The 26382-nt window shown below is 45.6% G+C and overlaps 1 protein-coding gene across 7 annotated transcripts in view; it reads left to right on the top strand.

Moving 5' to 3' along the window:
- ERCC4 (ERCC excision repair 4, endonuclease catalytic subunit) overlaps positions 1-22814 on the top strand; it is a 43831-nt gene extending 21017 nt beyond the window's left edge. The window contains exons 10-13 of one of the 7 annotated variants that reach the window (XR_006816703.1): positions 1501-1613; positions 4063-5000; positions 20797-20883; positions 22744-22814. Coding sequence is in view for 1 of the 7 variants with exons in the window: in XM_045993535.1 (XP_045849491.1) it covers positions 1501-1613; positions 4063-4796 (847 nt within the window). In the remaining 6 variants the exon portion in view is untranslated. Of the gene's footprint in view, positions 1-1500; positions 1614-4062; positions 9551-10079; positions 13804-20796; positions 20884-22743 lie in introns of those variants that run through there. The other 6 variants (XR_006816700.1, XR_006816699.1, XR_006816702.1 and 3 more) reach the window with 6 other exon arrangements.
- The last annotated feature ends 3568 nt before the right edge of the window (positions 22815-26382 follow it).

Here is a 26382-nt window from a genome sequence, read left to right as displayed (position 1 = left end):
GATCCCGCATATTAATCCCAAATGTCAAAGAAAAAGAAATGGAGGAGCAATAATTTTTCAGTAGCTTGCCCTTTGTCCTCAACTCGAGACTACTAGGTGTCCCAGAGCAGTAACGAGTGGCTTTCCGGGCCACAGCCGTTGCAAAGACTATTCCAGCGGGCCACACTTGTCACTGGTACTGAGAATCATGAGGAAAAGACCTGGAACTGTGCCGCCCCCCTTGCGTGAGCTGTGTACAAAGTGCCGGGCTAATAATAACTTCGCATTTGTACATTGTTTGAAGGAGTATAGAATTTAAAGTGGTAATTTCTGTTCCTCAGTGGTATCTTGGAGTGGTACCCTGTTCTAAAACATTTATCCAGAGTTGTTGGGAAATCGGTCCACCCGGTTTTATTTCCTCTCACTGGACAGTCTTTGCTGTTTTAGCCCTTCCTGAAATGATTAGTGAGTACTGAGGACCCATTTCCCTTCTGCTTCATGGTCCCCTGGGCTCTGTTCCTGCCGTTGGTCAGTCCCACCTCTGTTTCGTGCCGGCTCGTGCTTCCCCAACTCAGTTTCCTGCCCTACGAGGGGAGAGAGCCAGGCTCACACATCCTTTGTCTCCCTCCTAGACCGCTGACTGGTTCATGGATTGATGATAACATACTTCCCTGGGTTTGAAACATAAGACCATGGCAAGCCTGGCCTCCTCTCTCTTTGGTTCTCGAGGATATTGTCGTGACTGTAGTCCCTGATGAGGAATCTGAGTTATGGTTGTACGGTCCTGTCAGCCTACCAGATGTGAGCTGCGCGCTTCCTAGAAGGCAGGAATTACTGCATAACCATATGTCGATCAGAACACCCAACACAGCAGGTGGGAACACTCCAGAAAGGTTTTTAAAACGAACGCAGGAGTGAGGGAATTCATGCTGCTCTATTGCCTAGCCGGAGATGTGGATATTTTGGTTTGTTTGTTTAAATCTCTGTTGGGAAATTTGTATGACTGGATCTTCCCTTTAAAATTAAAACTGTTTCTCGGGGCCTCCCACCTGGAGTTTTTTTAAATCGAAGTTATGTCATCTGCCCTGTGATTTTCTTGATCATTGATTTCTAACCATCCCTATCTGTGATTTACTCTGAAAGTATTGGAATGTAAATGATTTAAATTATTCTTAACGCTCAATAACACGTTAACATGTTTTTATAAAACGCCCCAATCTCTTGGTGGCATTTTTTTTTACCCGCTTATTTCGTGTCCCAAAGTGCTTAAAGGACACGGAGGAAGGAAAACGAACAGCAGCTCTTTCGCTCTGGAAGACGGTAGTAGCACCCAACCACGGACTCCTTTCTCCTTCCTTTTCCCGTCGCTCGTCTGTGTCGTTTCATTGTACTTATTTATCTAACATATTTCTCATCTTGACACTCCTGTGGCCATGCTCTAAGTTACCATCTATGAAAGATTAAAATCTGGAAATTTTGAAATTTCATTCAAAAAAAGGTTGAAACTATTTTCCGCTCCAGGGAGAAGGCCAGCATGGTGGTCCCTGAAGGGAGGGAAGGTCGGAACGAAGCAAATCTGGACCTGGTTCGAGGCCCCGCGGCTGCAGGCACTGCCGTGGACACCCGTAAAGCAGGTGAGTCCCACCCTGGGCCTCGCGCTCCAGTGCCCACCGCGGAGGCTGTCGGGGTTCTAGAGCTTTCCTGCAGAAGCGTGCTTTTTCTCAACGACCTTGTAAAAATGGGTGCTGCTCCCGTACCCAGGGCCAGCGCTGCCTTTCCCTAACCACGTGTCCCTCCCAGAGCCGTGAAATGAAGGGGCTGTGTTGTAGGCGCCCCAGCCTCAAAATCAGTCACGTTCCGGCATCGCTCGTAAACGTGGTTGGCTGGCTGATACACAGGACGTACTTCTGCAGAGAAACGTTGATAAGCGCCCATTAGGTTCTTATTTTGACCCGAAGGAATGGGCTTAGCTCAGACAGGCGTTGTCTGGAGCACCTCCCCACGTCTCTCCTCGCTCCCGTGTGTTGCTTCTTGCCACTTCTCCAGGTCCCAGGTGCGTGACGCTTTCATTGCGGGGCACCGTCTGAACCATGGCGTGCCAGCAAGTGCAGCGTGACCCGGATATAACCCCCTCCCCGCTCCCCGAATCCCCGTTTCCCCCATGGCAAGCAGCTGCTGTCAGCCACACGGCCTGAGGAACGCAATATGATCATATTAAAGGCGGGGCCTGGTTAGAGCCACGGGCCTCCCAAATCCAGTATGTCCAGGAATGGCCACAGAGGCTTGTTAAAAGTTGTGGATCCACAGGCCTCACTCCCTGGATCTGAAACAGGGTCGGCAGTTCAAGGTCGTCTGATGGGGGTGCCCCGGGACTGCGCTTTGGGAAACATGGCCTCAGAGCATCGAGGTCTGTCTTGAAGATTCTCAGTAAGTCAGATAGGTGCGTGATACTCCATGCAGAACATAGAACGAGTGAAGGAAGCTAGACTTGACCGTGCAGGTGCCACACAGAAAGCTATTTACGAAAGTCTGTCCTTCTGAGTTCAGGCCTTCCCGGCCCTGTAGGCACGTCTTGCAGCTGCTGTAACCACTTACCGCACGCTCGGTGGCTTGAAACAACCTACATTTCTTATCTTACAATTATTAAAATTCCAAAGTCCAGGTGCGTTTCACTGGGCTAAAACCGAGGTGTGAGCAGGGCTGTGCGCCTCCTAGAGGCTCTAGGGAAGGCTCCATCTCCCTGCCTTTCCCAGTTCCTAGAGGCACCTGCGCTCCTGGGCTCCTGGCCCCGTCTTCCTCCTTCAGAGCCAGCAGCTCTGACTCTGTCCTTCCCGCTTCTCTCTCTCACTTTTAAGGACCTTTGGGCCCACCTGAATAATCCAGGACAATCTCTTAATCTTGAGATCCTAAATTTAATCATATTTGCAGTGTCTCCTTTGCTATGTAAAGTCACATATTTACATTTTCCAGGGACTAGGACATGGGCATCGTAAAGGGACCGTTACTCTGCACACGGCCCATGCTGGTCCTCACTAGTGCTGTCCTTAAGCCAGCAGCCTTAGCGTTATCTGGGATGTTGTTAGAAATGCAGAGTCTGGGGTGCCTGGGTGGCTCAGGTCATGATCCCAGAGTCCTGGGATCAAGCCCCGCATCGGGCTCCCTGCCCAGCGGGAAGCCTACTTCTCCCTCTCCCACTCCCCCTGCTTGTGTTCCCTCTCTCGCTGTGTCACTCTGTGTCAGATACATAAATAAATAAATCTTTTTAAGAAAAGAAAAGAAATGCAGGGTCTTAGGCCTAAGACCACCCCAGACCTGCTGAGTACAGAACCACCTCTAACTTGCTCCCAGGCGGTTCTGGGCACATTCAAATGTGGGAAGTTCTGGTCCACTGGCTTCTTCCATCTTCCCACGTCCACACTCACTGGTACGAAGACTTAACGGCTCCAGAATTTTTCACGACAGCCTCGAAAGCAGTTGACCCAGCAAGCGTTTGTAAGTGTCCAGTACGCCCCTGACTCTGTCATAGGAACTGGGAATGCGGTGGTCAGTAGAAGGTGGGCAGTGGGACCATCTGGGACCAGAGGTCAAGGGCACTGCCGAGGGAAAGCGACAGCAGACGCTGCTGTTATGAATCATCAGGATTTTCCTCACAGCTCTATTTAGTTTAAGAGAAATCGCCTTTATTTACTCTATAAACAAACCTTTCTGAAAACACAGAAAAATGAGGAATAACAACATGGGGTGTTATGTTACCATGCATCACAGGTTGACAGCAGAAACACAGATTTTATTTTCTATGTTTTTAAAGATTTATTTGTTCATTTTAGAAAGAGAGTGCAGGCGGGGGCAGGGGCAGAGGGAGAGAGAAGGAGAGAAACAGGCTCCCTGCTGAGCGTGGAGCCCAACCTGGGGCTCCATCTCGCGAACCCCAAGATCATGACCTGAGCCAAAATCAAGTCCAACACTTAACCAGCTGAGCCACCCAGGTGCCCCTGAAACAGAGCTTTTAGACTTCTGTTCTGTTCTGTCTTTGGGAGTTCTTCCTCAGTGACATCACCTGCCATGCACACTTTTTGCTCCCAGGTGGCCAGGAACAGAACAGGACACAGCAAACCATAGTCGTGGATGTGCGGGAGTTCCGCAGTGAGCTCCCCTCCCTGATCCACCGTCGGGGCATCGACATCGAACCCGTGACGCTGGAGGTCGGAGACTACATTCTGACCCCGGAGATGTGCGTCGAGCGCAAGAGCATCAGCGACCTGATTGGCTCATTAAACAACGGCCGCCTGTACGGCCAGTGCATCTCCATGGCCCGCTACTACAAGCGCCCCGTGCTGCTGATCGAGTTTGACCCCGGGAAGCCCTTCTCCCTCACCTCCCGGGGCGCCCTCCATCAGGAGATCTCCAGCAACGACATCAGCTCCAAACTCACCCTCCTCACACTCCACTTCCCCAGACTCCGGATTCTCTGGTGCCCCTCGCCTCACGCCACCGCGGAGCTGTTCGAGGAGCTGAAACAGAACAAGCCACAGCCTGATGCAGCCACAGCCATGGCCGTCACTGCAGATACGGAGGCGCTGCCCGAGTCAGAAAAGTATAATCCCGGTCCCCAGGACTTCTTGTTAAAAATGCCAGGGGTGAACGCCAAAAACTGCCGCACCTTGATGCAGCATGTGAAGAACATCGCGGAACTGGCCAGCCTGTCGCAGGACAAGCTGGCGGGCATTCTGGGCAACGCCGGCAACGCCAAGCAGCTCTATGACTTCATTCACACCTCTTACGCAGAGGTCGTGTCCAAGGGAAAAATGAGAAAGTGAACAGTGACGTCTCTGTTCTTGTCACGTGACTGTGCTTTTCAGCTGCTCTCTGCCGGTATTCCTAGGCCCTGATTATTAGCTCAGAACTTCCCTGTCTTCCAGCACTTAATGGCTATGCCCTCTGCTTCCTGGCTCTGCGGATCAGAACCCAAGGCTCCTCTTGGAACCCCAGGCCAGAGTCTGCATGCTCTGCTCGTCACTGAGGTGGGTCTGGAGCAGGGGAGGTGTCTACGGGTGCTTCTAGAAGGCCATTCTTGAAACAGGCAGCAATTTATGTTTCTGACACAAACTGAAAGAACACACGATCGTATTCTTGCCCTCTTCAGAGACACCCCAGAACCCAGAGAAAGAAACCCCTCTGCCATCCCTCCCCAGTTCTCTCCACGTCGTCCTCAAACATATTCTTCGAACTTTCTGCCTCTAAGAGAAATTCCTGGGGACTTTGTACTGCGGGTGTGAGATAGCCTCCCCTACATCTCGCTGGTGCATTTCCTAATCCACTGAATGTGTGCAACATGTCCTGTGACTCGATTGTGGAAAGCCAGTAGTTTTTAGACAGGAAATGAATTCTCTCTTTCCAGAAATTGATGGTGCAAGGGAAAGAGCCCTTGGAATGCTCACTTTTTCAAATATTTAACCTCCTAACTCTGTGATCTCTAAGCCTGAATGGCCAATTAGAGTCTCTTAAGACTTCCTGGTTCCTGGGCCTCTCTTCCCACACCCTGAGACCACCAGCGCCAGAGCTTCTCCCCACGCAGTGTAAGCTCACCCTCCACTTCCCCCTTCTCTGTCCCTGTGCCGAGCACATGCTTGTATCTGTGTGAGGACTCTCACACAAGCAAATTGAGTGGCCTGCCAAGTCTTTAAGGTTTGGTTTTCCTTCCTGGAGTCAAGATAAAGAACTTAAAAAGTAAACGGAAGATCAGTGCATAGACTATCTTAAGAAATACATACCTACTTAAAAACTCACAAAAGCATCTTCTCAAGCCTTCTGACTGGGTTAAGTTAGCTTTTTACTGAAGTATACATATGGGGACATTCATAGCATCTTTGCGCCGTTTTTAAGCTTTTATATTTCACCATTATTAACTTGAGTCTTATTCTCCTATCTAGTAATGAATAGTGAATTTTCTACCTCAAGAACTGATGCAGATATAGACATCGGTGCCTCTAGCCGTATTGCACAGTTCCACATTTCCTCCGTGTCGCCCGTGTTTTTGTTCCTCACAGTGTTTGCGCTCAGAGTAGACACTGGACCATGTAACGCAAAATGGTCTTCACCTTCACAGAAGTTCTTTCAACCGACCTCTCCAAGCTGAACCTCTCATGTCAACTTCTTGCTCTCCTGGTATGTTAACCTACGTTAATACTGCTAAAGTCGATGTGGATTTCAAACTCGATACAGGGTGCCACAAGAATGAATTGAGGGGTATCAGGGAAGCATGTTGTTCTATGGAATTCTGTACAGTGATCTGAGGAACAGAGAAGAGGACAGGAAACAAAAGTTAAAGGTAGAATAAAGGATCAGGCTACTAAATGTTGTCCGAGGGCTAAAAAGCTACCCCAGAGACTAGAAAACAAGATGTCAGATACAGATGTTAATTTTCACTTCTGTATGTGTATATTTAAGAGTCCAGTCCGAGTGAAAAGTACATTAACATCGATACAGCGCCTCAAAAGGAGATGGTTATTACAATTTTTCTTCACCCTCGTCTAGCGCTTCTGCTTGTGGTGTAGAGTTCCTGGTTTTTCTTGTAGAATTCCACCTGGCTTATATTGTTCTTTCGCTACGTAAAAGGCAGACGGAACATAGCACATCTTTTGATATGGGTTTCTCTCCAGTTTAAGCTTTCAGAAATAAGCTCTGTTCTTAAAGCCACCATAAATAGCCCTTGTCGTCTAGTACAACGTGGAGAACACTCTTAGTTGTATTTAGAGGGCCGGCGTCTCTGGCTCTCAGATTCTGTTATTTGCTGTTGTACGTACTAGACATTTGAAGATGTGCACTGTCTCGTGTGTACTTGAATTATGAATGGTAGTTTCTAATGAACTCAAAAATGCTCGTTATAGATGCAAGGCTCTCACTACCACTTCCTCTTCCAACCAAATAAATATTATTTTAATGTATCTGTAGTTGTGGAAAGCCTTCAATACAACCCTCGTGTATTGACTTTTGCCACATCCTTTTACAACTTTTTATAATCTAAGAATCTTTGGCAAAGGAACTAATGCATGAATTTGCTGAATTAATGTATCATTTTATTGTCGAGCATCATATTGTTACCCTTGCCTTTTTTCTTTCAGAATAGTAAATATCCCAATTACTTATGAACTCATGCTTAGCTTTTTTAAAAACCTTTTTTTAAAAAACCTGATTTCAGCATTATTCTATTTTACCAAGCTTTTTGCTGATTTGTAAAAATCAGAGCGTGTGAAAGATAAAAGACATCATTTCCAACTTTGTTTAAATCATAGTGCCTCTTGATATTCTTTAAAAATTATACAATAAGAAATCATTTTGTATAGTAATAGTGGCCATAAATAATGTCCTTTTGGCAAGAAGTTGCCACTTTTTTCAGTTTGGGGCTCAGGAGACCGTATGTCTCTGTGTTTGAGTACATCCCAAGTGTAGTTTCCCAGCCCACGAGGGACTGAAAATAATTGTCTCATTCATCAACCCACTGGCACATAGAGGGTTAAGTCTAGGTTTGGTTGTGTTGAGATAACAGAATCTAGAATGAATGACTGGCCTTCAGCAGGAAAGTCTACCCGGAAGCAAATCCGAAGATGTGGGTGGGGGAGAGAGGCAGACATCATTAGTCTTTGCTTTTGTTTTTCAAGCGTAATTCAATTTTCCTTTGGCTCAGAAAACTTCTTTAGGGAAATTCTCTTCTCTTTTGTGTTCAGTTTAGCCTAGAAACGTCCGCTTAAAAACCAACAGTTTAGGAAAGTTCTTTTCTCAGTCTCGAATACATTAAAATGCATCCAGACTTCAACGTGCGTTGTCATTTTCCTTCAAAATTTTGCTTTCTGTTTTGGTTTATTGCTACTTCCTGTCCAATTCTGAACCCCAGTACTTCACTGTCTTTATCCACAGGTTTTTGGTAAGCCACCCTACTGCTGTTTTTTAATTTAAGGGCACGTAAGCCAAAATGTGGATGGGAGGGAGACGTAACTGATTTATATCAATTTGTAACAAGAATTGTATGTGAGTGTGTTTTTAATAAAATCTGTATTTATTCAGTATTTTCCTCAGCATTTTATGGACAAAGGAAACCTGTATTCCCAGCGCGTCGTATTTCCAACACGTTGGCAAATATAATTGAAAATGAAGAGACTATTTCATGTGTTTTTTTGTTGTGCAGAAGAAATGATGAAAGCCAAGCCACTCTTCCAACCCTCTGCTTTAGCATTTGACGTGCGTGATAAACCCACTTTCTAAGGCCTTAGCATGATTTTCTTTGGGTTATTTTTCCCTTACTGCTTTTTATTTTGTACATATGTCCTTAAGGAGAGGGAGAAAAAAGACTATTCTCCTTCTGAAAACACTCATTTGTTGACCTGTAATGAATGTGTGGCAAGCACAATGCTTGGAACATTTTAACTCAACAGAGATTAATTTCCTGCTGCCCCTGACTCATACCGTTTTTTGCTTTTTTTTGTTTTGTTTTGTTTTGTTTTGTTCTTCGGTTCCTTCCACGTCAAAGTTGAAAGTAATTTATCCTTTTGACACCTCTAGAATTTGCTGTAATCTCTTAGGTTTAATTATTATTTGATTAGTTTACTAATTGGCTCGCTTTGATGATTTAGGTATTTTGGTTTCTGCTTGGAAACGTAGAACCAATCCCTTTTTAACAAGGCATAAGACGGGTTATTTCTCAAAATGTTTTAATGTCAGAGTAAAGACTCTGGCAGAATAATTAACCCTTTCTTAGGAGACATGAAATAGCACATTTACTGAGCTCTCCTGCCTCATCTCCGTTAATCTTCATGACTATTATGTAAAAGCTTCTCTTGCTGTGGTGAAACTGAGTGACAGGTTAAGTCATTTGCCCAGGGTCACCCAGTAGTAGACGATAGAACCATGGTTTGAACCCAGGCAGTCTGACTCCAGTACCCATGATGAAACACTACTGACCAGTGGTGGGGGGAGAGGGGTTTGTGTCTACTTCCAAATACCTAATTACAGATATGTCACAGAAGAGGCAAATTGGCTTGTTTTCACACCTTTCTTAAATGTCGAAAGCAAGCATACGAAATTTGGAACTTGGTCAAAGAAAATACTGAGTACCCTGTATACAGTATCCAGCTGTATACAGCTGGATATTGTCAGGGTGCCTGGCTGGCTCAGTGAGTACGGCTTGGGACTCTCAATCTCGGGGTCATGAGTTCAAGCCCCACACTGGGTGCAGAGATTACTTATAACATAAAAAAGAGCTGGATGTCCTCTCCTAGCATATGCTACCTGGGGGGGGTCATCTAATCTCCAGGGCTCCTGATCTCTTACTGTTTCGCAACTTTTTGAGAATAGAGGTTAACTTGTAGAAACCCCAACAGCAATACAACTGATTCTTGTTCAGTAGCGTTGCAAGGTATTGCCTAGCAGGACACGAAATACTTCTGCATTTATTAGCAAAAATATTTCTGCATTCATTTGACCAGCTACAAATATCTGGGTTTTCATTTTCTTTTATTATTATTTTATTTATTTATGTATTTGACAGAGATCAAAAGTAGGCAGAGAGGCAGGCAGAGAGAGAGAAGGAAGCAGGCTCCCCACTGAGCGGAGAACCCGATGCGGGGCTCGATCCCAGGACCCTGAGATCATGACCTGAGCCAAAGGCAGAAACTTAACCCACTGAGCCACCCAGGTGCCCCAGTCTTTCATTTCCTTTTAAATCAGTCCTAACATCTTACTGGTTTCCTCATTAACTGACTCTAATAAAATCTTTGACTTCTGCTGTTTGGGTTTTGGTTTTTTCCATTTGTATGATAGTCATGTTTCTAATGTTGTGCAAAAATTATGCTTTGCAGTGGTGTTGCCAACATGAGCTCCCATATGACAATAATACTGTATTTCCTGCCTCATTCAACCTTAAATTAAATCTCATAAACTAGAAAATGGATACTCTACATAGACATATATATACATATATATTTAGGAACTGTACTTTGATACTAAGATGTTAATATTACAAACTATCAATTGGTCAAATATTTAAGAACTATAGACTCATTTTAAGATGCTGGCTCAGTGCACCCCCGTTTCTCTGTTTGCAAAAGCGCAGCTGAATATTTCATCCCAGTGCTGATTCTGCGTAGCCCCTGACTGTGAGTGTTAAGGAGAAACTCGTCCAAGAATGAGAAAGAAGAGGAATTTTAGATATTCCCAAGGATCCACTTGCCTGATGAAGATGTTTCTACATTAGAAGAACACTGACTGCTCCCCAAGGGCCTGAGAGTCAGGTAAACAAAATCAACTTGTGATTTCACCCAAGAGAGTTTCCTGGGATTCATGGAAATAGTAAATAGACCATGTGTAATGAAGATGATGATATTTGGGGATCTTTTCCAACAGAATTTGGTGTCGGCGCAAGCATGCCTTTCACTAAGAGATTTGCTCCTCCGTGCAACTTCATTCCTGGGAGGGGAGACGCCCAGCAGAAGCTTGGGGAAGCAGATAATTTAGTAGACTAAGGGAAGCATGACTGGGCAGGTTTGTTTTCAGCGTAAGGCATTTACTGCAGAGGGCTGTCTCTGGGCTTGATGCTGCAAAAGCCCCTGCCACCCAGGGACATTCAGCCTTACGATGAAAAGAAGTCAAAGAACATGAGCAAGTAAAATAACTAAAATGTCACAAGAGAGGTAGAAGTGTTCCGGAGGTTAGAGGAAGACCTCGTATCCAGCTGTAGGGATCCAAAATGGCCTCATAGAAAAGGTAGAGCTCGAGATGCTTACAGCAGGGGCACAATTTCATCAGGCAGACACAGGCAGCGTGTACAATGCACATCCACAGCATTAGCAAAGAAGGAGAAAGATGGTGGTGGTTAAAGAAGGCATCACCAACAGCAGATTTGGGGCAATTCACTGGGGCCCTATGGGAGGGTCTCTTCCGTGCCGGTCTTGAGAAGTGTGTTCTCATTTCAGCAGGAAAATGAATGAATAAGGGAAGGGTGTGATCCAAAAGTCTGTTTTACAGCTGCCGTCTGGCAGTAGTGAGTCTGAAATGGAAATATTAGTCGAGCACTTACAATGTACTGGATAATTTATGTTCCTTACCCCATTATGTCCTCACCCCCTGAAGTAGGGACCTTCCCCGCTTTGCTGATGAGGCAACGAAGACTGAGAGATTAAAAAATTCAAGTCATAATGGACACAAATGGCAGAGATGAGACTCAAACTCCAAAGCCGACTTTCTTTCTGCAGCACCTTGCTGCCTAGAAGGAAGGACCGGAGATGGAAAGACCATTCTGGAAGCTGTCGCAATAACCTGAGCCTTAGAGAATGATGGCCAGATCTAAGATTAGAGCTTTGGAAATGTAAAGAAGGCCAGATATTGACGAGGAATGTGGAAAAGAACACCAATGCCAAGGACGAATCTACATCATTATTGAGACTTTAAGCCGAGGCTCAGAAAATGATGATGCCATGAACAGGAACGCCCTGATCATTTTCTAAAGAAAGTGAAGTTCAGTTTTGAACAAGTTGATCTTGAAATGACCAACAGTGGGGCAGATTGTCTCAATTCTCAATTCCAGGTGTAGCTGATGGCTGCACTGAAGTGAGAACCGATGGGCCCTGGGTGGGTCAGTCAGTTAACCGTCCAATTCGTGATGTCCTCTTAGGTTGTAAGATCGAGCCACACGTGGGGCTCCTCACTTGGCCAGGAGTCTGCTTGAGATTCTCCCTCTCGCTCTGCCCGTTCTCACCCCTGACACGTTCTGTCCCTCTCTAAAATAAAGAAATATATCTTAAAAAGAAAAAAAAAAAGTGAGTACCGAGGATGTCAGATAAATGGTTGACACAGAAAAAATATGAAACTGAACATCAGAAAATGCCCAAATCTAGGAGGCAAGAACATAAGGGAGGCAGATCCAGGAGCTCCTGAATGTCTCACAGCCACCAGCATCGAACCAGACCAGGAATTTCACAGGAGTGACCTGTGCAGGGTGAAGACCTGAGCACGGGCCATGCCAGTGGACCCAGAAGGGGACAGGGATGACACCATAGAGAGCCCTCCCAGGAGCTGAGGGCACACACTAGACAGGGATCGGAGGAGGCCAGGGCGCAGTGGAGCTAGAAAAAGAACAGACGAGCAGCACTGTGAAGGCAGTCGTGTGTGTGGGTGATCAGAAGGAAGGAGCAGAGCCGGAGAAGATGCTAGAGAGAGCAGATCATTCATGGAACCCAAACCCACTGCTGGAGGGCCCAGGGGTGGAGGGAAACGAGAGTGATGTTGCTTTTCTTCCTTTCACACCCACAAAAAAAAAAAACCCCATTTTTGTATTGATTTGCCTCTTCTTAAAAACTAACATCTAGAGCACCGGGTACCCCCGCTTGGGGGGACTGGTAAGCCACGAGCAGTAACAATGAGCCCTTTTCCGAAGTTCTAACACGGCGCTGCTGTTTGGCGGCAGGGTGTGGCCATGTTTAAACTGGCCAGGGGAGTGGTCTCCAACCCCTCCATCTGTAACCTGGCTGTAGGGTCGCGTTATTCCTTAAAGCATCCCTTGCAGTGATTTATGAAACGCATCTCATGGGCCTGCGAATGTGGCCTGAAAACACAGCCGGCGCTGGGCAGCCCTCACCAGCCAACGCTGAGACTCAGTAAGGATTTTTATTTTGGTCGCACTGAGCCTGCTGTAACTGGGGCGGCCGAGTTGCTATGGGGATTTCTTCTCCAAACAGAGCACTTCTCTTCAATACGTTGAAACAGCAGATAAATCTACTTTATGTTGACTCAATCGTGACATTAACTCTCATCGAAACATTCCCCAGGCTCCCATCAGGACTTGGGTGTAGGAATTTTTCAATCGGGGCCAAGGAGGCATTGATGGAAAGAATCGAAAGGGAGGCCCTTTGAACCCCGGAGGCTTCACAGCTCATGCCTGCGGAAGCCCAGAGCCGGAGCCCGGAGGCGGGTTGCAGCTGGGAGAAGGTTCATCACTGAAGCAATGACGTGTTTAAGTGCTTTAGTGTGGGCCTAGGCTGAAAGCTGTGACTCACGCCCCGCTCTGTCACTAATAATTGGGGGGGGGGGGGAGATGTTGGGCAGGATGCACAGAAAACTCAGCTGTTCTTCCCATCCCTCTTGCAAATCTGTAAATTGCAAAGATCTGAGATGGCCCTGGAGTGTGGGAAAGAAGGCAGACCTCTTCCATTCTGGGCCGGGGCGGTCCCGGCCTCCACCAGCAGGGGTCCCCATTGAGTCACAGGTCCCAAACGGAGCCCCGCGGGAGTCGCCGGACACTTTAAGGATGACTGCACTTTGAATGGGGGTGTATCTGCCTCTGATTCTTGCCTAACCATGACAGGAGAGGGAAGAAAAGTAGCTGCCTGTTTCCAGCATGACTCATTATAAACAAACGGAGGACAGATTGACTGCGTCTTATCAGAGCCCGAGTATGTGCCCGGGGACGGAGGGTGAGTCAGACTGGAAGTCGCAAGGCTTTTGTTGGTCGAAGGGATTTTTGTTCCTTGCGGAAGAGGTGGATGGAGGGCGGGGGGAGTGCTATTGATTTCTTAAATACAATCAGTGACCCCACACAGGGAGCCCTGGGCTTCTAGGTGAGGTCAAATCCCCCACCACCACCCCCAACCAAAACGGGCTTCCAAACTGAAGATTAAAACTGGCCAGGACTCATGGAACCCATTTAGAGTTGATGGACGTGTTCTCAGTCTTGCTGTGAGCCTTTCACAGCTTCCACAACGGCCAATAATCATCAAGGTGTACGCTTTAAGTATGTGTGGTTGTATGTGAATTACCCCTCAAAGAGTTTTAAGAAGAAATACAGTTTCTTGGGGGAACTTAGTGGGGTGTGGGGGGGAGAGCCTGGCCAACCCACTTTTATTGTGATTTCTCAGGAAGCTATATGGACACCCCCCTCACTTCCCCACCTACCCCCTTCTGTTGCTCTGCATTTAGGTGCAAAAACAAGCAAAAGGCATGCACCTGGAGGGAGCCGGACCTGGTATCATCTCACGCTGAGAGGCTGAGCCTTGATCCCAGCTCTCAGAGTGTGTGTTGGGAGGTGGGTTATTTATGCCTGCAGAAGGAAGGCAGTAGTGACAGGTAAACGTAACAGATTCGGAGTGGGGTTAGATGCTGGCTAGCAAAGGACAAAGCAGCACCTTCTTGAGGTCCCCGCCCCTCACCGCCTCCCGGGCAGCCACAGGACTGTTTATGCCCCGGGTGCCTTCATAGTTGGGCGAATACAAGTCAGGTCAGGCCCACGGCGTGACTGCTCTCAGGAGCTCGGCTGGGATGGGCGGTGTCGACAGATCCTCGCACGTGACAGATCCTCGCACGTGAACGACTTAATACTTGGACGCCAGCGAGCGAGTGAAGTTAGGGGGAAGTGAACATGCGCGTGCCTGAGATAGTGAGCGAGTTAGCCGGGCAGGTGGAGTGCAGCAAAGCCCGGCAATGGGCGGAGAGTGGCCCAGATTTAAATGCCGAGGACCTCAATTAGGAAAAGAGAGACGTGTGTGTTTCTGGACTTGATAATGAGCTCCGTGGGCAGGAAGGGCCACTCGTCTTGCAAATACCTGCTTCTGACCGCTTACCTGTCTCATTCGTGTTTCCGTGTGTCTGTTCCCGCTGCTGTCTTCTGGTGAATGAAATCAAGGTTGTATATCAGAGTGGGGGGATTTGACTGTCACCTGTAACAAAAGGGTCATTAATGTAGGAGGGCTTTGTCTCGGTTCCCTGATCTCTCAGGCAGTCACCGTCCCTAAGTGTGCGTATGTGTGTGCGTGTCTGAGTGTGTAAGAAATGGAATATTTGAGTGTTGGGGGGGCGTGTGGGTGGCCAGTGGGTATGTGTGTGGGGGGGTGCTTTTTTCTGATTCCCTGGATTCTATGTCTCCTTCGAAGCTATGTCCACAGCGGCTGATCTCACACAAAACGGTCACATGTATCATTAATCCACGAATACAGAAGCAAATTTCAACTCTTCTTGCGATGTATCCCCATAAATACATTCATACCTTTCTAGATCATTCTTTGCTATATAAATATGACCTGTAGGAAGAATGTTTCACTCCACACACGATTCTCTTGGAATCCAGGGTCTCCCACGTTATTATTTGGAAAAACAAGTCTAGTTTACAACCGTGCATTCGTGAAGTGCCTACCGTGGGCCCAAAAGTAGAACCGGGCCCCTAGAACACAGTTACGGTCTATTCGTTCCAGTCTTAAGGGGTCCAAGAAGTAGAGCCAGGTTTTGTATTTGTAATAATGGAATTACAGGCAAGAGTTACTTATATTAAAAAACTAACAAACAGGGTGCCTTGGTGGCTCAGTGGGTTAAAACCTCTACCTTCAGCTCAGATCATGATCTCAGGGTCCTGGGATCAAGCCCCGCATGGTTGAGGGGGGGGTCTCTGCTCAGCAGGGAGCCTGCTTCCTCCTCTCTCTCTACCTGCCTGTCTGCTACTTGTGATCTCGGTCTGTCAAATAAATAAATAAAATCTTTAAAAAAAACTTTAAAAAACAAACACAGAAAACAAAACAAAACAAAAACACTCATTGCCTGGAAATGACCAAAGCTTCCGAGCACTGGGCTATCCATTACGGAGTCCTGGGGGGCGGTGAGCACAGGTTACAGAAGTGGTAAGAGTGTGTCATATTTAATTATGTCACATTTAATGCCTTGTAGGAATGAGATAACATGTGAGCCGAGGCTTTTGAGCAGACCAGAGAGTCTAATTGTCTTTAAAAAGCCACAGACCCCATGTCCTAGATGTTGGGATCTTTGGGCTGGTCCTTGGGACTCTGAGTGGTGCCACAGGGTACCTCTGAAATGGGAGAGAATTTTTATAAAAGGAAAGATGTTCTCCAGGTCGGTCTGTTCAACGTACTCCTTAGGCTGGTTTAGGAGACACCTTTTTATATCTGTGCCTTTCTGTCGGAGCTCCAAACCTGGGTCCTGGGTCCCTTCCGACGGCCTCTTCAATCTGTCATCCAAATTCAAGCTTCCTATGATTCCTCTAATTAATAATCTTGTTTCTCTCGCCACATTCTAAATTTTGCTTCACATAAGATGGTGTGTTTTTTTGTTTTGTTTCGTTTTGTTTTTCTTAACTGGACTGCCGGTACCCAGAATTAGAGAAGGCAGCGTCTTGGTTTTGAAACACACTCCCCTCTGATGTGTGCACGACCTGCTCTGATTTAGCTTGTTGGTTTTAAAAATGGAGAAAGTACTCCTGAAGCTAGCAGCCTCCGCAAAAAAGCTAGAACTTTGACCCTAAGATTATAACCTACAGCTAAGCCCGGGGGTCTGCCCTCCCACCCTCTTACCCCGCTCCTCTCAACCCAAAACGAACAGTCATCCTGATTTGAGTGTTCAGTACTCCCTTGCTTTGTGTAGCCTCATTGCTTCTTATATTTATGATGTGTGTTCCCAAAAGGGTGTATGTGTGTGTCTCTATATATATGTCTTTCTTGACTTGATAAGAAAGATGTCATCGTGTCATATATCCCTCCCGTTGTTGTAGGCAGCTGTCCTTCACTTGTCCCGGCTTCTCTATGATGTTCAGTTTCGATGAATATACCACAGTCCACCCACCAATCCTCATTCCTGGGCATTTGGATTGTGCACAGATCTGTGATTTTGTAAACGGTTCTTTCACAGATATTCTCGTACCTGGCCATATATGTGTGCAAATAGTTCTCTTGGGTATACACTTAGGAGTGACATTGCTGAGTTAGATGGTAGATGTGTGTCCCACGTTAGGGCACAATGCCAAACTGTGTCCTGAAGTAGGGATAATGATCAACACTCGCATCAGCCATGTGTGTGTGGAAATCGATCCAGACCTTCCCTGACACTTGAAATGATCAGACCTTCTTTGTGTCCCCTGATGGATTTGCGTAGAGCATAGAGCCTCATTATGGTCCTGGTTTGTTTGCATTGTTACCTGTCATGCTGAGGACTTCTTTGTATGTGACTGGCCAAATATGTCTCTTACCTCCTGAGAAATAGCCACGGTTTTTGCTCATTTTTCTACAACTATTTGTGCTTTTCTTCTTCTTTTTTTTTTTTTAAAGGTTATTTATTTATTTATTTGAGAGAGAGAGAGAGCTTGTGAGAGAGAAAGATCACAAGCAGGGGGAGTGGGAGAGGGAGAAGCAGGCTCCCTGCTAAGCAGGGAGCCCGATGCAGGACTCAATCCCAGGACCTGGGATCATGACCTGAGCTGAAGGCAGACGCTTAACCGACTGAGCCACCCAGGCGCCCTGTTTGTAGCTTTCTAACTAAAGGAGCACTTACTATACTCTCCTACCGATCCTCGGTACTTCTTTTCACTTTCCTTAAGGTATCTCTTGATAAGTAAAAGTTCTTAGTCAAGTAAATATATTAATCTTTTATAATCAATGCTTTTTATTTAAGAAATCTTTTAAGAAATTATTTAATAAAATCTTCTCCTACTGGAATATCTAAAAGCTATTTATCTATATTTTATACTAAAAGTGCAAAGGCTCTCTCTTCCGGCAGAAATTGAAAATACGGGTGGGAAGCTAGGAAGCAACAGGACCCAGGCACCATGACCTGTGGCGGGGGGCAGGTGAGATACCGGGGTGATGGGGCCAGACCCTGGGGGATTCATACCCATGATCGGCTCTTACCGTGTTTATTAGTTGTATCATTTTTTCCTCCAGTTAAAAAAGTCTCACCAACTTTGGACCATGGGAAAGAAAAAGACCATAATCCCATCACTGGGGGATTTTTCTGTCCATTTTCACATGCAAGTCTCTTGATACACAGCTCTCATTCTCCTCTTTATCCTGACACCAGTACCCTGACCTTAGCCATGGACACTTTGTAGCCATTACCTTCCGTGACCTAGGAGTAATTTCTACCAGTGTTGACCATTACCTTAAAAAATTAAAAAAAGGTACAATGAACTTCTGCTAAAGAAATTATACTGAGCCTGGGTGGCTCAGTCCATTAGGTGTCTGACTCTTGATTTTGGCTCAAGTTGTAGTCTCAGGGTTGTGAGATCGAGCCCCGCATTGGGTTCCATGCTGGGCGTGGAGCCTGTTTAAGATGCTCTCTCCCTCCTCCCCTCCCCAACACTCTCGAAAGAAGGAAGGAAGGAAAAAGAAAGAAGAAAGGATGAAAGAAAGGGAAAGAAAGAAAGAAGAGGAAGAAAGGAGGGAGGGAGGAAGGAAAGAAATTCCACTTAGAATCTTGTGCAGTTATTGGAAAATAAGGGTAGGCAAAACAGTATCTCATTTTACCAGCCAGGGTTATGATTTCTAGCATTTTGACAAGTATTCTAGACTTTTTTCTATCTTTCCTTACATATGTATTATATCCCATTTAAATGGAATCTTCCTATATATACTCTTTTGTAAGGTTGTTGGTTTTTTTTTTTTTTCCTAACACTGTACCCTGTTTTTCCAGTGTAAGAAACACTTTTCTACACCATGATCCGAGGGGTCCAGACTATCCCTTTGTGAGGGTGAAATCCAGAAGATTCACCCAGCGTGCCTCACAGACACCAACCACTCAGAAAGGACACTGGCTAGTAGTGTTTCTCATACCCTCAGTCAGCTTTGGGCTTTTTATTTTATATATATATATATATATATATATATATATATATATATATTAAGATTTTTATCCATTTATTCGACAGATAGTAATCACAAGTAGGCAGAAAGGCAGGCAGAATGAGGGGGGGAAGCATCCTTCCCGCTGAGCAGAGAGCCCAATGTGGGACTCGATCCCAGGACCCTGAGATCATGACCTGAGCCGAAGGCAGAGGCTTAACCCACTGAGCCACCCAGGCGCCCCAGCTTTGGGCTTTTTAAACCCAGTCCAGACTGTCGACCTTACATTTCCCATTGCTCCCTATTAGTAGCCACGAGGAAATGAACATATCTGAAGCTTTGTGCACATCTGTGATCACATTCTCAGGATAACTTGTGGTAAGTGGGAATTCCTAATCAAAGAGTAAGAAGATGTTTTCACTTTTTGATAGATGCAGCCGAACTGCTCTCCAAAAAAGGTCTTATCCATTTATATTCACACTAGCAGAATACAGGAGAGGCTACTCTCCCACACCCTCACTAAGAATAGAAATTGTTCCTTTTACCATCGGTATGCCAAGTTCAAGGGCTGGGTTTCCTAGTTTCTGGGATTCACTGTGAGGTTCAGGTTTTTCATGTTTTCTGGACTCTTGTTCTTGAGTCTGTGGTCTCCCCCTCCCTCTCTCTCTTTCTCACTCTCTCTGTGAATTGCCTGTTGGTATCAGTTCCCCTTTTACCCATGAAATGTTCTTTCTCTTATTTATCTGTGCGAATTTATATCTGGGGAGGGTTTTAGCAAGTCCCATAAACCTTGCAAATATCCTTCTAAATTTGTGTTTTGTCTCTTTGCCATGCATTTGCCTTTCTGGTTTTCAAAATGGTGTATGTTGTCAAAGCTTTCGGAGTTTTCAAAACTCCTTTTTCATTTAAGAATGCATAAAATCCACCCAAGTTTTCCTCTGGGATTCTTGTTTCCCATTTTTTATTTTTTTTTAAAGATTTTATTTATTTATTTGACACACAGAGAGAGATCACAACTAGGCAGAGAGGCAGGCAGAGAGAGAGGAGGAAGCAGGCTCCCCGCTGAGCAGAGAGACTGATGCGAGGCTCGATCCCAGGACCCTGAGACCATGACCTGAGCCAAAGGCAGAGGCTTAACCCACTGAGCCACCCAGGTACCCCTGTTTCCCGTTTTTTATGTGTAAATCTCTATTCCATTGAAAACGCATGTTGTCGGTTTGCGACTGAGCTCACGTGTTTCAAAACGGCCAGCCGGTTGCCCGGCACCATTTGCTAAAGAATATTTTCTTGGGGCGCCTGGGTGGCTCAGTGGGTTAAAGCCTCTGCCTTCAGCTCAGGTCATGATCCCAGTGTCCTGGGATCGAGCCCCACATCAGGCTCTCTGCTTGGCAGGGAGCCTGCTTCCTCCTCTCTCTCTCTCTCTGCCTGCCTCTCTGCCTACTTGTGATCTCCATCTGTCAAATAAATAAATAAAATCTTTAAAATAAATAAAATAAAATTATAAAAAAAAAGAATATTTTCTTTACTCGCTGATGTGAATTTGTACCTTTGTCTTATGCTGTATTTGTGTTTATACTTCAATATGTTTCTAGGCTTCCAATTCTGTTCCTGTCATGTAGCTCGTTCCCCTATCATATGAGTTTAATTATCGCTTTGTAATAAATTTTGATATTTTTTGGACAGATGCCTCCCTGTTATTATGCTCTTTGAAATTTTTATTGGCTGGCCAGCCTTAAGCATTTATTCTTTCAGATGAACATTTAAGACTCTTTTGGTCAAGTTTCCAACAAACGTTACGTTTTGATTTTTATTGGAATCCCATATTTATGTTCTTTTGGTGATAACAGACACCCTTACGATATGAGCGAAGTGGCAGGTTTTACTTGTGTTGAAGTCATTTGTCTGGTTCTTTGGTACGATTTTATAGTCTGAGTCATACACATCCTTGGCGCGTTTCTTGCCGAGTTAATTCAACGTTATCTGTTGCTATTGCGAACTGTGACGGTCCTCCCTTTCCTCCCCCAACCCCTCATTATTCTGCCGTCCTCGTTTTTATGGATTTTATAACTGATGAGCTCACGGAACTCTTATTCATTTTTATGGTCTTTCAGTTGATTCATTTGGAGAGTATAGGTAGGTTATCCCTTCATTCAACAGTAATACTGATACTTTCGTCCACTTTTCAATATTTCTATCTCTTTCTTGATTTCTTATCTTACAGCATGGGTTGGAGGACTCAGACGCCCACGGGCCCGGGCAAGTAACATCACTGGGACAGATGAGGCCTTTGGCAAACAGGAGAACACAGGTCTCGTCTGAACGGGGAATTCCATTCTTAATTCCAGCCAATTTCTGCTGTTTGGGGAATAGGCCTCATGTTGACAGATGGTCAGATCAAAAACAAAAAAAGGGTATACTAAAGATTTTTATTTTAAATAAGATACTTAGTTAAGTATCTCCAACATTGAAAATGAATTCAGATTCAAATTTTTTTAACATCAGACAAGTCAAATATAGACTGACAGGTTGGGCCCAGGCTCATAGCGTGCCCTATTTTGTCTGGAGCTTCTAGAATTTAAGAACGTATTGAATTGGAGGGGCACCTGGGTGGTTCACTTGGTTAAGTGTCCAACTCTTGGTTTCAGCTCAGGTCATGATCTCAAGGTCATAAGATAAAGCCTTACCTCTGGCTCTACAACTCAGCATGGAGTCTGCCCGAGATCCTTTCCCTCTCCCTCACCCCCATCCCCACTCTCTGTCTCAAGTAAATAAATAAAATCTTTTTTAAAAAAGAGAATAGATTGGGGCACGTGGGTGGCTCAGTCGTTAAGCATCTGCCTTTGGCTCAGGTCATGATCCCAGGGTCCTGGGATCGAGCCCCACATCGGGCTCCCTGCTTGGCGGAAAGCCTGCTTCTCCCTCTCCCACTCCCCCTGCTTGTGTTCCCTCTCTCACTGTGTCTCTCTGTCAAATAAATAAATAAAAACCTTTAAAAAAAAAGAGAGAGAGAATGGATTGAATTGGAAAACTAGGCATCCTTGCCTTATCTTTTCCTAAATGAGTAAAAATGCCCCCAATTATTTGACCAACGAGCCATTTTATAATCTCTTGGTTTATTATTTTTCATAGTTAGCCTCTGCCTCTCCAATTTGATAGGAGTATGGCAGGAAGAGAGAAGTTTGAATTCTGTTAGCTGACACGGTTTTCTTCTGTGCCTGTGTGATAAAGCCATACATTTTCTATTATCAAACCATCCCTGCATTTGTAATTGGTGGAATTAAACTATACTCAGTCATGGTATAGAATTCCTTTACATATAAATATATTATAATATATTATACTATAATATTATATTATAAATATAAATATAAATATACAGTTGTATTCAGTTTTCTATTTCATGTAATGAGATGGCATTGGAGGAAATAAGTTTTGGGGTTTTGGGTTTTTTTTAGAGAGAGAGTGGGCAAGCTAGTGGGGGAGGGGCAGATGGAGAGGGAGAGAGAGAATCTACTTAGTGTGGAGCCTGATGCAGGGCTCATTCTCACAATGCTGAGATCATGACCTGAGCCGAAATTGAAAGTCGGACACTTGACCAACTGAGCCACCCAGGCGCCCCTGGTTTGGGGTATTTTAGCAGAAAAATTCAACTATTGCTTCTCTGTCCATATTACCATCAGCCCCTCCTTAACTGATCATTTCTCGAAATATTTTTATTGAATCATAAAACCATCCAAGCTTTCTCTTTTCTCCAAGGAGTAGCTGGAGAGAGGGAGGCAGTGTGAGCATGTTGTAGGTAGGAGAGAGGGCCTGGGATAGAAAAGATCAAACACTCATTTCTCTCCTGGGGACTTGACTGTGCATCCAAAAAGCCAGCTGGGCAGATGATGCTACTAGAAGATTGCTTATAAGACTGTAGATAAGATTGCTTATCTACCAGTGCTTCCCACTGAATGCCAACTAGAAGGCCAAGGTGGTCTCTACTTGCTATAGAATGAATGTTCTGATCCCCTCAAAACTCACAGTTTGAAACCTAATCCCCAATGTGAGGGTATCTGGAGATGGGGATCTTTGGGAGGAGTTTGGATCATGAAGGCAGAACCCTCATGAATGGGATTCGTGCAACTTTGTAAAGGGACCCCAGAGAGCTCTCTTATCCCTTCTGCAGAGGGAGGACCCAGAGAAGACGGGCATATATAAACCAGGAAGGCATCCCTCCCCCGACACCAAATCTGCCAGCACCCTGACCTTGGACTTCTAGCCTCCAGAACTATGAGCAATAAATTCCCATTGTTTATAAACCATGGTCTGTGATACTCAGTTGTAACAGCCTGAACAGACGAAGACTCTAGTCACGGCCCGGGCTTCATCTACAGCAGTTGATACTGTAATGTGACCCTTTAAACTTTATCCCAGAGGGTTCAAGGCCTCTTGGAATGAGTTTTGTCTTATCTGGGGAATCCTGGGGCCTTGGCGATCCTTGTTTGGAGCTGCACCAGCCAGCAGGAAAATGCTATGGCCATCCATGACAGACAGCTACATGTGCTGTGTTCTTAGATCCTAGGATAAGAGCCTTCTCGGACCCCAACCCTAACTTCCCTAATATTCTCTCCTCTTCTCCTGGCTCATGAAGGAGCTGTGAGATCAAGACAAAAGGGAGCCTGAGGAGAGGGTGGATTGAAAATATGAATTGCCATTGTCAGCATAGCTTTGAGGACAGGGGCACAGCGGGGAGTGAAACACACTTTCCAGCCAGACCAGGTTACGCCTGCTTGTGAGGCGCAGTGGCTGGGCTCCCTGGAAACTCAGCAGAGGACAGCAGTGGTCTGGTGCTGGGACACTTGCCCCGATTCCTGGTCCCTAAGTGGAACTTGGTGCAGGACCTTGTAAGTATCTTCTGGGCTTTTGCAGGGGCTGGTCAACAGAGAGGAAATACAAAGTCTGGGGTTGGAAAAATGGGGGTCTCTGCCAGGCCCCGACTCCTAAACCACCCCCTTTTTTTTTTTTTCCAAGATTTTATTTGTGTGAGAGAGAGAGCACAAACAGGGGGAGCGGCCGGCAGAGGGAGAAGCAGGTTCCCCACTGATCAGGGAGCCTGATGCAGGACTCTTGGGATCATGACCTGAGCCAAAGGCAGATGCTCAACTGACTGAGCCACCCGGACATCCCCCAAACTCCCTTTGTCACTGGATCTAGATCCACTCCTCATCAGTTATTGCAAAGTCTCAGTCCTAGAATTTCTCTCTTAAAATAATGAATTATAACAAATGTCTATTGAGCTCTCCCTATGTGCCAGATAACATGCTTAGTGGTTTGTTTGTTTGTTTGTTTGTTTTAACTGCTTTATTGGGATAGAATTTATACACCATAAGATGGACCTGTTGTGAGTGTACAGCTCATTGATTTTCAGAAAATTTATAGGGTTGCGCAATCATCACAATCCGGTTCTGGAACATTCCCTCACTTTCTAATATTACCTCAAACCTCTTCGCAGTTAATCTCCACTCTCCCTCTCAGCCCCAGGCAACCACTGAACAGCTTTTTGTCTCTACAAAATTGTCTTTTCTGCACATTTCAGAAAAACTGATTCATTCAATCTATGATCTTGCATCGGGCTTTTTTTTTTTCACTCAGTATGTTTTTGAGGTTTGTCTGCGTGGTAGCCTGTATCAGCATTTTGTCCCATTTCTTGCTGAGTGGTGTGCCGTGGCATGGACAGACAGTATATTGTGTGTCTCTGTGCCAGAGCACGGACACTTGGAGTGCTCCACGTTGGTAGCTATCGCGAATAACGCTGCCATGAACATTCAGCCGACGAGTCTGGATGTGGACATATCTTTCCATTTCTTTCCAGCAGATACTTTGGTAAATTGCTGGGTCGTAAATGGAACTCGTGTTTAACTTCTTATGAAACTGTCAAACTGTTTCCCAAAGTGACTGTGCCATTTCACATTCCTGCCAGCAGTCTAGAAGGGACCTGGTTTCTCCACGTCTTTGCAAAGCTTTGCCATCGTCCGTCTTCTTGATTACAGACATTCCCCTGGGTACAGAGCAAAAGTTGTGTATTGTGCTTTTAAGATATAACCCTCCCTCCCACAAACACCTTATTAGTCAGGTTATGGGTAGGAGAAGCTGCGGTAAGAGACAAACCCCAAACCTCATTGGCTTGAAACAACAAAGGTTTATTTCTCACTCATGCTACATGCCCAGTGATGGATAGAAAGAGTGATGCTCATCGAAGACACCCAGGGCCCAGGCTGCTGGAACTCCTGAATGACTTTTCACAGATACTAAAAGGAACATATTACCATTAGCGTTTTATCAAACTAAAAACTGCGAGCTTAAGGGCCTTGGTGGGGGATATGTAGCTAATAAATGGAACCAAGGCAATCCGACTCCCAAGCCTGCATTCAAGCTACTGCTGTAGATTCCATTGAGATATTGTTAATTATGGATAGATTTTTCTGAGACATCCCCTTTGGAAGAGCAGGTGACAAACTTTGGCACCAGCTTTGCTTGAGCTCATGGTAGGATCCGTCACAGGTCTAGAGACCTCCGTATCATGGTCACCAACTTCTACTGGGTATTGGTTACTGCCTTGGGCTGGGGTCCATGTGATCCCATCTTGAAAGGTAGAGAAGACCCATATCCTGTCATTACCTTCGTAACCACAAATCATATCCTTCTGTCCTGCCCCCACCCCAAGCAAGAACCACGTTCTGTTCTCAAAAAACTCAAGACCCGAGTCCTGTGTGATTAGATGCAATCACATAAACATCTTGGAAACCAACTGGAAACCAACAAAAATGCTGAGAGAGGGTCCATTGTAGTGAGTGGGGTGTAGCGGCAGGTAACTCCCTACAGACTTGGTGCCCCCAAAGGGAGGGGCACTGTGGGGTTCTAGGTACCATGTGCTGAGAGGCCTGTGGTGGTGAGGGGTGTGGGTTCCGGGCTCAGACCTGGTTTGGGAACCTGGCTCTGTTGGCTGGCCGTGAAACCTGGTGCCGCGTGCTCCCAGACTCAGTTTCCTCCTGTGAAAACAGAAATCATGTACAGGAGGATCTTTTCCACTGGGTTGCTAGGATTTAACCAGAAAACATGTGAAAAGCACTCAGCATGGTGCCTGGAACTTTCTGAGGTTCTGCGGTGCTGTTAATAATTTAATTCCAACAGCGTCAGAGTCGTCATCAAAGTGTTGAGGTAGATGGAGACAGGAAATCCTCCTGATTTGCTGCTCAGGGCTTTGCTGGTCCTTGATTCGTGTTCTTGACTGAAGTCATCCTTGGATAACCTTCCCCACCTCTGACCATGCTGTGCTTCTGTCAACGCTGGCCCAGGGCCACGTATGATACACTGAGGCAGGGGAAGGGAATTCGAGAAGAATTAGATAAGAACAGACCAGTTAGGAGCAGGGGAGACAGTAATTTCCTGGATGGTAAGAAACAGCAGAGCACTGTGTTTAAGAACACAGTTCTGCCTTTTTATGAGCTCTGTGACTCTGCGCAGGTCACTTACGCTGTCTGGCCTTCTGTCTAGGACAACTCATGGAGCAAGGTCATCAAGACAACTTCACTTTTGTCCCGTCTTATCGCCTTCAGATTTCAGGGCGGGATGTCCTTGTCCTGGCACAAGATGGAAACTTCAGGCAGGCGCCATGACCTTCTTTTTCTTGCCTTATTTTTATAAAAAAGTCATATGATTTCTAAGTCACGGATGAGTCCCATTTCCAAAATCGCAATGTCCTATCCAATATATTAATCAATACTTCAAACTTTAAAGTTAAGCCTCTCTTCCTCTTCCTCCATCT

The sequence above is a fragment of the Meles meles genome, chromosome 21 (genome assembly GCF_922984935.1).
Source record: "Meles meles chromosome 21, mMelMel3.1 paternal haplotype, whole genome shotgun sequence".
Classification (NCBI taxonomy): domain Eukaryota; kingdom Metazoa; phylum Chordata; class Mammalia; order Carnivora; family Mustelidae; genus Meles; species Meles meles.
Note: the sequence above shows the minus strand (reverse complement) of the source record. Positions and strands in the feature narration are given on the sequence as shown.